We start from the raw sequence: 15060 nt of genomic DNA on the forward strand, positions 1-15060 counted from the left end.
CTACACTGCAATTAAATACCTGCAGCTGGCCTGTGGCAGCTGACTCGGGCTTAGAGGGCTCAGGCTAAAGGGCTGTTTAACTGCAGTGTAGCTGTTTGAGCTTGAGTTTTGACTCTAGGAACCTCACTGAGCCCAAATGTCTACACTGCAGTACTCCTGGGGGAATTCTGCACCAAAAAAATTCTGCACATATTTGAAAATTCTGCAAAACTCTGTATTTTATTTGTCAAAATAATACAATATAATCTTGCCAGTTACAATTATTTTAGTAATTTATTTCAAAATATCTGTCAGCAAGTATGTAACAATACAGATAAAAACAATTTTTTTTTTGACAAATAGGTTCCTTGCTAGGTATGTTAATACCGAATGTTGTGTAATTCATTTAAATTACAATACAGAACTGTATTTTCTGCACCTATCAGAAGCCGTGCAAAGGCTTGGGGGAGTCAGGGGTAACAGAGGAGCTGAGGGAGAGGGAAGGAGCCTAGGAGTGAAGCTGGAGGATGTTGGGTGTGGGTGGGAGATTTTTCTTGGGGGGTGGGGGGGATTGTTAGGGTGTTGGGATACCTCCCCCATACAGACCCTGGCTGACCCCAAACCTCCCCCATTCAGTCAGGCACATCTGCCCCTGTCCCTGCACCCCTCATCCCCACGGGTCTCTGCAGCCCCCCCATCCCCAGGCTCAACCAGTAAACCCACTAGCTCCTGAGCCCATGCTCTAGTCTTCCCCCCCCCACTAGCCATTCTGAACCCCAGTCTATGACACCCCCCCCAGCAGTCTTGTGTGCCCCACTTTGTCCTAACCTGGCTCTGCGGGCAGGGTGCTATGATGAACTTCTACTCCTGGGGGAATTCTGTCGCACTGGCATAGAATTTTGTATTTTCCCGCATAAAATACATTTTGCCTAAGTGCTGCAGTTCCCCCTTTTGCCCACCAGAGGCCGCTGTGGTTCATGAATGCAGCTGGTTGTTCTGGCACCACAGCGGCCTCTAGTGTGAAAGGTGGAACTGCGGTACGTAGGCAAAATGTTTTTTATGCGGGAAAATACAAAATTATGTGAGACAGATGAATTCTGTATCTCCACAGATGCCAGGGCCAGCTCTACCATTTTTGCCACCCCAAGCCAAAAAAAACGGCCGCTCAAACTGCCGAAGCGCAAAAAAAAAGCCATGGGGTAATTGAGGACAGGTATTCAGACTGGTAACATGCAGATCTCACTTTATATACCAATAGCCAACAGTATGGATTTCTGACATCCTTAATCAATTTGGAATCTGCTCAGGCAATAGATTGAGTATAAAAGAATTTTGCTTCATTCTTATACCTAGAACTTTTTACCTAAAGATGTCAAAGCACTTTACAAACATTCTCTCAGGCCTGGTCTACACTATGAGTTTAATTCAAATTTAGCAGCATTAAATCAAATTAACCCTACACCCGTCCACACAACAAAGCCATTTATTTCTAAATAAAGGGCTCTTAAAATCGATTTCTGTACTCCTCCCCGACGAGGGGAGTAGCGCCGAAATTGATATTGCCAATTCGAATTAGGGTTAGTGTGGCCGCAATTCGACGGTATTGACCTCCGGGAGCTATCCCACAGTGCACCATTGTGACCGCTCTGGACAGCGATCTGAATTCGGATGCACTGGCCAAGTAGATAGGAAAAGCCTCACGAACTTTTGAATTTCATTTCCTGTTTGCCCAGCGTGGAGAGCACAGGTAAACATGCAGTCTGATAATCGAAAAAGAGCCCCAGCATGGACCATACGGGAGGTACTGGGTCTGATCACTATATGGGGAGAGGATTCAGTGCTAGCAAAACTACGTTTGAAAAGACAAAATGCCAAAACTTTTGAAAAAATCTCCAAGGGCATGATGGAGAGAGACCACGATAAGGACTCAGATCAGTGCTGCGTGAAAGTCAAGGAGCTCAGACAAGCCTATCAAAAAAACAAGGAGGCAAACGGTCGCTCTGGGTCAGAGCCGCGGACATGCTGCTTCTACGCTGAGCTGCATGCAATTCTAGGGGGGGCCACCACCACTACCCCACCTCTGACCATGGATTCCGAGCGGGGGTAATCTCAGCCACACGTGAGGATTCTGCGGATGGGGAAGAGGAGGAGGACGAGCTTGCGGAGAGCACACAGCACTCCGTTCTCCCCAACAGCCAGGATCTTTTTCTCAGCCTGACTGAAGTACCTTCCCAACCCTCCCAAGGCAGTATCCAAGACCATGACCCCATGGAAGGGACCTCAGGTGAGTTTACCTTTTACTTTTAAACCATGTTTTATATTTTAAGCGTTTTTTAATGATTACTTTGCCCAGAGGACTTGGGATGCATTCGCGGCCAGTACAGCTACTGGAAAAGTCTGTTAATGTGTCTGGGGATGGAGTGGAAATCCTCCAGGGACGTCTCCATGAAGCTCTCCTGGAGGTACTCCAAAAGCCTTTCCACAAGGTTTCTGGGCAGTGCAGCCTTATTCCATCCTCCATGGTAGGACACTTGACCACGCCATGCTAGTAGCAAGTAATCTGGTATAATTGCATGACAAAGCCTGGCAGTGTATGGTCCCGGTGTTTGCTGGCATTCAAGCAACATCCGTTCTTTATCTCGCTGTGTAATCCTCAGGAGAGTGATATCGCTCATGGTAACCTGGTTGAAATATGGGAATTTAATTAAGGGGACAGAGGTGGCCCTTCCTACTGGGCTGTTTGCCTGTGGCTGAAAAGAAATCCTTCCCTGCAGTTAGCCAAGCGTGGGGGATGGGGGGGGGGAATTGGCGCTGAGCTTTTCGCGTTTGGCTAGCAAGGATCTTCCCTGATACCAGCCACGCGGTGGGGGGAGGGGGAAAGCGATCATCCCAGAGAATTGGATGGGGGTGGGGTTAGTTTGTTTTCTCCTGCTGAAGGTTAACAGGAAAACCGCACCACTCAAAGGGCTTTGCGTGGTATGTGGGAAAGGAGGGTGCAGAAGCCGAAAGACAATGGCTCACCATGGCCACATGCAAGCTGAATTCTGTTGCCCGGACCTGTGTCTGTGATCTCTAACACCAAAGCCACAGGCACTCCATATTAAGATGCAAAATGCGACCTTGCACTGAAATCACGTGCCATGTAATGTGAATAGTGTTGTTCACTGTGAAAGAGTATAAGCATTGTTCTGTAAAATGTATCTTTTTAAAAACTTCTCTCCTTTTTTCCCACCCTCCAGCAGCTGCAAATTTTTCAAGCCTCCCTCCTCCGTCCCAAAGGCATCTCAGATAAGGTGGCGGAAAAAGAGGACGCGAGACGAGATGTTCTCGGAAATCATGGAATCCACCCACAAGAGCTCATTTGAATGAGTGGAAGGACACTGTATCAAAGTACAGGAAAGATGCAAGTGAACGTGAGGTCATGAGGGACGCTTGAGATGAGAGGTGGCAGACTGCAACGCTGGGGCTGCTGCGTGATCAAATGGACATGCTCCGGCGTCTGGTGGAGCTTCAGGAACGGCAGAAGGATTACAGAGTGCCACTGCAGCTGCTGTTTAACCTCCCCCCTCACCATGTTCCATAGGCCTCCTCACCCAGACGTGTAAGAACGCGGGAGGGGGAGGATCCGTGCACCCTCCCAGTCCACCCCAGTGGACAGCCCAACCAAAAAGCTGTCATTATATTGATTTTTTTTTTTTTTTTTTTAAGTGGCCTTTTCCTTCCCTCCTATCCTCCTCCCAAACCCCACCCGGGCTACCTTGTCAGTTCTCTCCCTATGTTTATAATCAATTAATAAAGAATACATGTTTTTTAAACGATAGTGACTTTATTTCCTTTGAAAGCAAGCTGTGATTGGAGGGGGGAGAGTGGTTTGCTCACAGGGAATGAGTCAATCAAGGGGGCAGGATTTCAACAAACAGAACTTTCACACCGTAGCCTGGCCAGTCATGAAATTGGTTTTCAAAGCTTCTCTGATGCGCAGCACTTCCGGGTGTGATCTTCTAATCGCCCTGGTGTTTGGTTGCACATAATCAGCAGCCAGGCGATTTGCCTCAGCCTCCGACCCCGCCATAAAGGTCTCCCCCTTACCCTCACAGAGATTGTGGAGCACACAGCAAGCAGAAATAACAACGGGGATATTGGTTTGGCTGAGGTCTGACCGAGCCAGTAACAAGCGCCAGCGACCTTTTAAACGGCCAAATGCACATTCTACCACCATTCTGCACTTGCTCAGCCTGTAGTTGAACAGCTCCTGACTACTGTCCAGGCTGCCTGTGTATGGCTTCATGAGCCATGGCATTAAGGGGTAGGCTGGGTCCCCAAGAATAACTATTGGCATTTCAACATCCCCAATGGTTATTTTCTGGTCCGGGAAGTAAGTCCCTTGCTGCAGCCGTTTAAACAGAGTAGTGTTCCTGAAGACGCGAGCGTCATGAACCCTTCCCGGCCAGCTCACGTTGATGAAACGTCCCTTGTGATCCACCAGTGCTTGCAGCACCATTGAAACGTACCCCTTGTGGTTTATGTACTGGGTACCCTGGTGCTCCGGTGCCAAGATAGGGATATGGGTTCCATCTATCGCCCCACCACAGTTAGGGAATCCCATTGCAGCAAAGCCATCCACTATGACCTGTACATTTCCCAGAGTCACTACCTTTCGTAGCAGCAGCTCAGTGATTGCTTTGGCTACTTGCATCACAGCAGCCCCCACAGTAGATCTGCCCACTCCAAATTGATTCCCGACTGACCGGTAGCTATCTGGCATTGCAAGCTTCCACAGGGCTATCGCCAGTCGCTTCTCAACTGTGAGGGCTGCTCTCATCTTGGTATTCTGGCGCTTCAGGGCAGGGGAAAGCAAGTCACAAAGTTCCATGAAAGTGCCCTTAGGGATGCGAAAGTTTCGCAGCCACTGGGAATCGTCCCACACCCGCAACACTATGCAGTCCCACCAGTCTGTGCTTGTTTCCCGGGCCCAGAATCGGCGTTCCACGGCTAGAACCTGCCCCTTAACAGCATGATCTCCAAAGCACCGGGGCCCGCGGTTTGATAGAATTCCATGTCCTCATCACTCTCGCTGCCGCGCTGCCGTAGCCTACTCCTTGCCGCCTGGTTTTGCAGGTTCTGGTTCAGCATAAACTGCACAATAACGCGCGAGGTGTTTACAATGTTGATGACTGTTGTCTTGAGCTGAGCGGGCTCCATGCTTGCCGTGGTATGGCGTCTGCACTGTTCACCCAGGAAAAAGGCGCGAAACGGTTGTCTGCCGTTGCTTTCCTGGAGAGAGGGGGACGATGTACCCAGAACCACCCGCGACAATGTTTTTGACCCCATCGGGCATTGGGATCTCAACCCAAAATTCCAATGGGCGGAGGAAACTGCGGGAACTATGGGATAGCTACCCACAGTGCAATGCTCCGGAAATAGACGATCGCCCCGGTACATGGACGCACACTGCCGAATTAATGTGCTTAGTATGTCCGCATACGTTCGACTTTATATAATCTGTTTCCAAAATTCGAATTCTGTAAATCTGGATTAATCCCATAGTGTAGACATACCCTCACTTGCACAATTTTGCAGCTAAAGAGCCAAGTTAGCAGAATGATTGTTTTACTGACCAATGCTAAGGATAGTTATGCTTCTAACATATCAAACAAATGTAAACTGAATTAACAGTCTGATTAAAATATTCAAAATCCCTAAACCCTTCAAACATGGATTCATCTATGATGCTTACTGGTAAAATTATTGTAGGCAATAATCCAAATTACCCCATTTTCTGTCTCCTATGCTAATACTAATCTGTTTGAGGCAGCGCTTCATCTGATGTAAGTTGTTATAGGGTCGTAATTGTCATAGTTCCAAATTCATGACCTCAGTGAAGCTATAAACAATTTATACTTGATGACTATAATATGGGAAACCCGGGGGCAGATAATCAGAATGCTAGAATTGATTTTAAAAGTATTATTTTCAACATGAGTGGTACGTAGGCACACTTTTTTTGTTTTAATTCAACACACTATTTGGCTTCTCAGATTCAGTATATTTTACACCTTAACTTTAACTCCACACTTCAGAGTGCCAGTTAATCTTTCTCTCTGGAGGCTGATTGTTGGCCTAGACCATGGCACATAACCACTTAAGTTCAGTCTGAACCAGAGAAACTTGGATATAGAGTTTGTTTTGCTTTGTATTCGAGCTTTGTGTATATGCGCTAAGCTAACAACCCAAAATGACAGGATAGCTACATTTTTAAAAGGAACAGAAAGGAATAAACACGGAGAAAATAGTTTTAATAGTACTTTTAAAATTTATTTTTGACATTAAAACATTCGGTTTCTACAATACAAAATAAAACCACTCAGTATGTATGTGTAACATAATCCCTGATATTGACACTCCTGGCAATGTTAAATAAGCATGCTAATCACCTCAAAATCCCCTTATCACATACAGGAATATAAAAAATAGCAAATGACAAGAACAGTTTGACCTCAGGGAGAGAAAGCTTTGGAGAACGTTCATGCTACTTTAAGCTTAGATAAGTACAGCAGCAGTGTGGAAAGGCAAAGGTGAAACAGGTGAAAGGTGTTTGGCTATGTAGTCTTGAGGCACAAGAAATCCCAGGTCAACCATCTTAAGGTGAAGGCTTTTCACAGTGCACCATGAATGAAATGCATACATTCCAGTTTGCTGGGCCCTTTCTCACTGTTCCTCTCTCATGTATATTCTCAGCTATAAAGAGCATGGAAAAGGGCTCATATAAGGAGACCTGCAAATACAGCCCTAATCCCTTTGGCGTCTGTCTCAGGAAATTTAAAAACAAAAAGCCAGAGGCTGAAATGGAAGTTCTGGGGGTGGGCGAGGGGAGAAGAAGGGAGAGTAAAGACCAGTAATACAGGGACAGGAAGGGAGGGGGAGGAGGGGAAGCGGTTGCCTTGGCAAATTGTAATATTTAGCACTTTAGTTAGAATCTTCACTAACAAAGCAATCATAAACAAATCCAAAAAGCAAAGTGTGGAGAAGGAGCCTAGAAAACGTGACCTCCAGAAGGCAGCAAGTTTTCTAGGATACTCTGTATGGTGGGCTATACAAGAGGGTAGCATCATCCCCCATTGGCATCAGACGTACTTATCCATTTTAAAAAAATGAGCACATAATTGAATGAGAAGGCCCATATGTGGCTTTGGCATTGTGTCCTGCTGTTTCTCACCAAAATGTTGCACTAAAAATTAAAAACAGAATGGTTTTAGCTGCCTGAGAGAAGGTGCAGAAAGGCTTCCAAGGACAAGTCAACCAGGCATAAGGGTAGGAACTGATAAGAGTATCTCCATGCATAGGCGTGGGGTCCCCTTGTCCAAAGTGAGGCTTCTGTAGGTGTGGGGCAAGGAATAGAGGCAGCAAGGAGGAGGAGACACCCCCCTCCCCTTATCCCAAGGCAAAGGCACTTGCAGATGAGATTACATGGGGAAGAAAGCTGAATGGCTGGGTGGGAGTGGTTCCTTTTCTTCTTCAAGCAAACATGGTTAGCTGTAACCACTGCAGAGGAGAAAGAAAGAGAATGTGAATCATCTCCAGGAACCTTCATCTCCATTTCCACCTGAAACAATTACCATATTAACCAGGAATCAGTGTACATTTCTTTGTACTACATCTAAAGGGAGGAACACTCCAAAGAATGTATAGCATAACATGTTTGTTTGTACAATAAAAACGTGTGTCTACGCCCTCTTCTTGCTCCAAGCCTTTCAGATTCTACTTTCATATCCACCTAAGGGCATGATCCAAAATCCATTGAAAGCAGTGGAATGACTTCTATTAAAAGTGGTCTTTGGATCAGGCCCCAGATGAGGAGACCACTAGCTGACATCATTACTCTGCTGGGATAACATAAATCAAAAAGACTTGGTAAATCTACCAGTTTGTATTAAAAACTGAGGTAGTTTATGGGAACATTTTGGGGGCAAACTGGTGTTTGCAACAAATTTACAGATTAGTAATTATAATTCTTTGCATATCCATAGCCACTTTCATCAAGGACCACAAATTAGTAGTTGTAGTAGTAAGTATTAATAAATTCAAAGCCTCATAACTTCTGTATGAGGTAGGTATTCCTGCTAGAGATGGGTAAACTGAGGCACGCTAATATGCCCAAAATTGGTGAGAGGGCTGGGACAGAACCAAGAAATCCTAATTCTCTATCATTTGCACTAAATACTAGAGAACACTATCACTACCTCTTTTGTGGTTGAATGTGTAGTGAATTGTAATTATTGTTCTTATGACTCATAGAATAATGAGCAAGGGGAAGAGCAAGACTAACATGGGAGGTGTTAATATCTAATCCAGAGGGACAGCTATGGGAAGTAAGAGACCCACACAAACCAGGTGAGGAAAAAAAGTATGTACCTTAAATAAGTCAAAAGTGACAATTCCATCTTTATCTGTGTCCAGAGATTGAAAAAACCCTATAGAGATGGGAAAAGGGGGGGGAAGAGGGGAATGTTTTGTAATTATTATTTTTTAATTGCACCGTTTAAAAACTTTTATGCCTCTGGGTAATTCTCAGACCTCCTATAGAAAGTAGTATACCTCTGAATTATCTCCAAATGGAGTAGGTACCACTTCACCAAGAAAACCTGCTGGAGAACGTTTACCTTCCCTTTACTGCTTTTTAATCCAACATTGCATCAGAATCCATTGAATGAAACACATGTACAATTCTTGCTGCCAACAGAATAAAGGTAGGACCTAGCCCTTTCAAATCTAAATAAAGACGGGGTTAAAAAATAAACGGGAGTGCTGGTATTTGCAATAAAATTATTAACAGATGCTTCAACAAGTAATCTCGCCATCGAAGAGCTATCCCTGCCTTCTACCATCTACCATTTTGATAGTCTGTTAATCCCAATAAATAGCTTTACAACAGTTATTAAATATTCTGTGAGTAGCACCATCAATGGTTCACAGTCGAGAGTTTGAATAGTGCCAATGCAGAATGCTGACTGTTGGGAAAATACTCACGGTCAGCACCAAATGGGTTACTTGGTACCATGGGCATTAATACCCAAACTTCATGAGCTGGCACAGATCAAGAGAATATTTTAAAGCTGAGTAGGTTAGAGTCTGATTTCCAGCTGGGTTGTGCACAAAAATATCTGTATAGTACCATAACAGGAAATTCATACCCACATGGTAAGAAACAACAAGTTAGAAACATAAAAATACTCTCAGAAATTTGTACTCACTGAACATGGTTTCAAGTCGCACTAAACAGCACACAAAGTTATCAAAGTCAACAGCCAAGTCAGGCTCAGAATAACGGGTGATGATCAATTCATACAGTTTCTTGTTCAGTTTAAAGCCTGTCAAGACATTACTATATTAAAAAGTCAAGCAATTTAAAACAGCATTAGACCACTTGATTTCAGGCCACACAGGTATTACGTGGAGTAAACAGACCACTCTTGGAAAGTCGTGTATGTATAGAGAGATCTGTTTATTCATCATTGAGGCCAAGAATTTAGCATGATTCAAAAAAGGATTGGCCATTTATATGGACAACCAGAATATCCTGAGTTATAGTAAGGATTAAAAAACCCAAGAGTTTTGGAAGGGATATAAATATTTATGTTGTAGGACATTAGCCAAGAGGGGTTAGGAAGAAACTTTCTCTGTGGGCAGGTTACTCCATAACTACAGGAAGCAGCTTGTATGGGCACTGTTGGAAACAGGATAGACAGCGGTTAGATGAACCACTGATCTGATCCAATATGATTATTCTTTGCTACTACCAATCAAATCTTGTCATTTTGGATTGTAACAAGCAACTACTCAGGTTTTCTGTGCAACCACAAGAGGGCACATCATTTCTTGCGCAGAGCACAGTAGCACTTAGATCAGCTACATCTAAAACAAAGTTGCACAGATCTTACTGGAGCTCTCTTCTTTGGCTTTGCTCAGAATTTTAACCTATCGTACAACCGTTTGATCATTTTTCTACAGTGCTTAGATGGATTATCTGGACAAACCTATCAAAACCTTGGTTCCATCATGGTTGGAATAAAGGGTACAAATGGTATTTGTTTGGTTTCTGATGGAAGAGATTATGAATTAACTGACAAATGAATTAAATGGAAGGTAGTAAGTTAACTCCATCAAAGTATGTAATACATCACCTGCAGACTCCAGCGCCATTCGCATTTCATAGGCACTCATGCATCCAGACTTGTCTAAATCAAACTTCCTAAAGACAACCTTAACAAAAAAACAAAAAAGGACACGAGGGTACTGGACACTCCTGCAGTGGGGTAAGAAATCTCATGGACTGAAATAAACAGAGTCACACAGTCTACTGAAAATGTGCAAAAATATCACATTGCTGTGTACACGAACAACAAAGACTGGATTAAAAAAAAAGCACCAAATTGTCAGTGCTGGTACCAGAGCATTGTCAAGTGACATCGGAAATTCTCTGTGATTGATATGGATAAGCTAAAGGAAGCAGAAGCGGGGCATCAATAGCAACTTCACCTACCAGGTAACTCCTAATTTTGTTCCAGAGGATGTTGAATTCCACCAGTCCTAATTTCCCATTTCCATCTCTCTATTCAGGAAAAATTATTAAGGAGAAATGTTTGCAAGCTTACTTCCTGAAGAGGAACTTCCTCTCCCATCACACCCCAAGAAGAAACCAATCCACGTCTCCACTAAACACTAGCACCCTGGCAGCTATAATATGTCATTTTTACTTAATTAAAAAAAAAATCCCCTAATGACTGGTCTACATCTTACAGGCATGACACAACCCAAAGGGCCAGGAAGTCATGTGGATGTAACAAAGATGCAGAAGGAGGATACATCCATGAGGTTCACCATACTTCGGCATGACTCAGTACTGAACCCTTTAGTCCGGAGGTCTTTATCTGGAATTTAAAGCAAAGAGGGGGCAAAGTTAAGGCACATAGCAGAGTTGTTTATAATGCACTGTGTGAAAAGCTAGCGTCCTCATTACAAACACTTGAGCTTTTTTGTGTTCTTTTTAGATTTCTTGTAAGAATGCAACCTTAATGCAGGAGTGAGGCAATAATTATTTTCATTTCCATCCTCTGCTAGTAGATAATGAGACTGCTTCCAACCAGTAGAAGAGAGAAATATATTGATTCTGTCTCCTATACTGATGCTCAAAAAAGAGTGCCAGTGCCCAAGCTACAGCTACCAGTCTGGGTGCATCAGACTGCTGGTACTACTTCAAGAAGAGAACCACATGGTATGCTAGATTACAGAGACTGACCAAGAAATACCCAGATTCAGACTATGACACTAATAGGTCAGCTGAATTATGTGATGCTGTTTTTTCCATTACTTACGTTTACTTATGATTTTGTTGAGGATAGTCTGCAGTTCTGAGACACTGATTTCCATATCCTGGAAGAACCAAAGAAATAATACTGCATTTCTATAGTGTCTCTCATCCCAAAGTGATTAAACTGATGTACAAATTATGTACAGAACCACCCATTGCTAAGATGCAGCCACATTTATTAGATGAATTATGGCAGCAAGTAACAGTGCAAAGCAACACCACACATTAGTTTAGGAGGGGAAGTGAAGAATATGCTATCCAACCGAAACTTCCGGAGACGTTTGAGAGGCAGAATGTCATTACTCAAATTGGAATTTGGCTAAAATGACTTGGACCAAACCCTCTATATTTCTGTGAGAAGTCAGTGACTTGAGATTCATAGATTTAAAGGCCAGGAGGGACCTAGTCTGACCTTCTGCATAGCACAAGATGGAGAGTCCCATCCAATAATTTCTGCATCAAACCCATAATTTCTATTTGAGCTATAGCAAATCTTTTAGAAAGGTATCCAGTATTGATTTGAAGACTTCAGGTGATGAAGAATCCACCATATCCCTAGCTAAGTTATTCTAGTGATTAATTACCCTCACTGTTAAAAATGTCCCCTTATTTCTAGTCTGAATTTGTCTACCTTCTGCTTCCAATCACTGGATCTCATTGTGTCTTTTCTGCTAAATTAAAGAGCTGTCTATTTTCAGAAATCTCTTCCCCATATATTTACTTGTGGAACAGGATAAAGTCACTTTTCATTCTTCTCTTGAGTAAACTACATAGACTGAGCTTCTTAAGTCTCCGACACTAAGATATGTTTTCCAGACTGTGGATCATTTTTGTAGCTCTTTTCTGTACCTTTTAACCAATTGTTCAACAACCTTTCTGAAATGTGGACACCAGAATGGTCTCACTAATGCCGTGTACAGAGGTAATACCACCTCCTTTCTCCTACTTTATATTACCTTGCTTATACATCCAAAGACTGTGTTTGCCCTCTTAGCTAATTACCATCACAGAGGGAGCTCATGTTCAACTTTAATTACCATAAACTGTCAAGGCAAAACCTCCAGCAGCAGTGCTCCCTCCCACTACCACATGGAGGCATTAATTTGGTAACGATGCAGTGGGAAAAGTGCCACCTAAAAAGATAGTCAACACCATTTCATATAGAACCTCATTTTGCTTTGGAGGTAATCCATTCAGCTACTGAGGTCTAATCATACTTATCTTCTTACATCACGTGAAGCAAAATATTAGTCTAGCAGCTGGACTAAGAATGGTATGGGGAGAAAAGATTTAGAATTAGACAATTCACACCTCAAGTGTCCTAAACCCGAAAGAGGACAAACAATACAGCCAGCTGATTTTGCTGAATAATTGGAAAGCATTTTATCTTGTGTAACCTATAGAGATGATGCTTGTATATGTTAGATTGTAATGTAAATAAAGAATTGTTTTTTGGGCCTAAAATTGGGCTTGATAATAATAAGGCCTAGTAAAATATAACTGAAGTAAAGTGAGACAATTCAGAGGCAAGTTAGAGATAAATTATGGTCAAGTAATAAATATGTTTTTGTTTTAACTGATTTTAGCAACGTTGTAAGGAAATTTTTAGATGGTTTGAAATATTGGTAATATTTCATTGCATTGACACAAATGATAATTAGAATGATGTTTGATATTTTTAGGCAATAAGTAAAAGACATTCGGTTTGGGTGTACAGAAGATTAAATATGGTAGTGGAAATATAGATATGGTAAAAGGTAGACAATTAATTAAGGGGTGTTGTTACAATTGATTATAAAAATAGTAGTATGCTAATTTTATATTAGTGCACTCATTCGCAATTAAGATACCATTAGAGAGAGGATTATATTCCCCTTCTCATCCAGAGCTGATCATTTCTGGATGCACCCTTTCATCTGGAATGTGCGCATAAAGGCAATGTATGGTTATATAGTAATGCCTGTTTGCTTCAACTAATTTTATTTTAAATAAAATCTTTAATTCTATCACTCATTATGTCATTCACAGTCCTCCAATAAATTAAATTATCTGTCACTGCTCTGGAGGATCAAATTGAAAGAGTGCAGTTTGGTTCTATTTCTGATCTTTAAACTCTTACTTGGGAACACATAAATCAAGGTTACACTTGCTCCAGCTGCTCACAAAATGATATTGTAATTGTAAACAAGCATCCAAAGAAGTGGGTATTCACCCACGAAAGCTCATGCTCCTATATGTCTGTTAGTCTATAAGATGCCACAGGACTCTTTGCTATTGTAATAAGTAGGGACTCCTCAATGGGACCATTATATATAGTACATAGATTTTCTTTATACACGTTGCTTTTCCACCCACTGCCAAAGGAATAAGAGCTGCAGCCACATCTCCTCCAAAGTTAGCAGGTTTGATATATACTTGCCCCTTCATCTTAACTCAGTAAGAACAGCGCACTTACCGCTCCAGCGAGCTGCTTGAAAAGTTGCTTGAAACTGTCATCAATCTCACTTTCAGAAAGCACTTTCTGAGGAAAGAGAACAAACTTTTGATTGGCTACTTCTCAGAAGAGTAAAGTACACAGCCCATGAAAGATATGCAGCAAGGAAATATGTATCCCAGGAAATTTGTTCTGAGCCCATGGCTGGACAGGAGAATACAGAAGTAGTAAAGGTATCATGGCAACACTAGCCAAGTAGTAGAATCCCACATTTGAATATTTGAATCCCACAGTCAGCTTCTCACTAGTAGGGGAAGGGTTGTGCAGTGAAAATAATGCATTTAGCTCCTGAGGGAGTTAGGTTTAGGTCACTCAAGCAATACCTTAGCACCACTAAATCAGAACTCTTACACAAGTCCAGTTTCCCCAGAGAGCAGAGACATGTTGCGTAGGGATGGGGAACTATAGAAGGTAAAAATCACAGAGCTTCTGCTGTTGAGGTGTCTCGTTACATGACAACTAGACTGACTCAGCCTCAGAAGTTGTACTACATGGATAGAGCCATAGTAGCTAGTTAGGAATATCTATCTCCTAGAACTGGAAGGGACCCTGAAAGGTCATTGAGTCCAGCCCCCTGCCTTCACTAGCAGGACCAAGTACTGATTTTTTGCCCCAGATCCCTAAGTGGTCCCCTCAAGGATTGAGCTCACAACCCTGGGTTTAGCAGGCCAATGCTCAAACCACTGAGCTATCCCTCCCCCCCAATATGGCACTAAAAGATGGATCTCTGGCTTCATATGCAAGGAAACAACACTTCGTAACTACCAAGTTCTAGCTGCCTATTCTACTGGAAAGGACAAGCATGGAAAGAAAATAATTTTAAAAAGTTGTCAGAAGACTGTATGGAAACAGGAGGAGCCTCTTATGATGACTATATGAACAGGGCTCTTTGAACATAGCCACAGGCTGTGAATTGAAACCAAGGGACTGCTAGAACTCTGAGTGGTCTTAAACCTCAAAAAGGAATCCTTAGTCTCCACTCTTGCAGAGGTTAGTAGATAAGAGGTTCTTACCTCATCTGGAAGATTAGCCTGGATCTGATCATCCATCTCCCTGCAGAAACACACACAAAATGTCCATGAAGGAATCAAAATAGCAAAACCATTGTGGCAGAAGAGGTACTGTGTGGTCACAATATTATGTGAGCAGGTATAAATGCTATACGTTAGTTCTCAGGGGGACAACTTTCTGGGTGCAAGAGAGGCTGGTACCTATGTTT

The 15060-nt window shown here is 42.7% G+C and overlaps 1 protein-coding gene across 1 annotated transcript in view; it reads right to left on the reverse strand.

Annotated features, from left to right (window-relative positions):
• Window positions 1-6269: 6269 nt before the first annotated feature.
• CAPN1 (calpain 1) overlaps window positions 6270-15060 on the reverse strand; it is a 55250-nt gene continuing 46459 nt past the window's right edge. The window contains exons 14-22 of the mRNA XM_054035593.1: window positions 14855-14894; window positions 13803-13868; window positions 11352-11409; window positions 10843-10907; window positions 10520-10588; window positions 10161-10239; window positions 9231-9347; window positions 8392-8450; window positions 6270-7521 (exon numbers count right to left, since the gene is read on the reverse strand). Of these exons, the coding sequence (XP_053891568.1) occupies window positions 7495-7521; window positions 8392-8450; window positions 9231-9347; window positions 10161-10239; window positions 10520-10588; window positions 10843-10907; window positions 11352-11409; window positions 13803-13868; window positions 14855-14894 (580 nt within the window). The 3' untranslated portion in view covers window positions 6270-7494. The remainder of the gene's footprint in view (window positions 7522-8391; window positions 8451-9230; window positions 9348-10160; window positions 10240-10519; window positions 10589-10842; window positions 10908-11351; window positions 11410-13802; window positions 13869-14854; window positions 14895-15060) is intronic.

This window comes from Malaclemys terrapin, chromosome 7, assembly GCF_027887155.1.
Source record: "Malaclemys terrapin pileata isolate rMalTer1 chromosome 7, rMalTer1.hap1, whole genome shotgun sequence".
Taxonomy (NCBI): domain Eukaryota; kingdom Metazoa; phylum Chordata; order Testudines; family Emydidae; genus Malaclemys; species Malaclemys terrapin.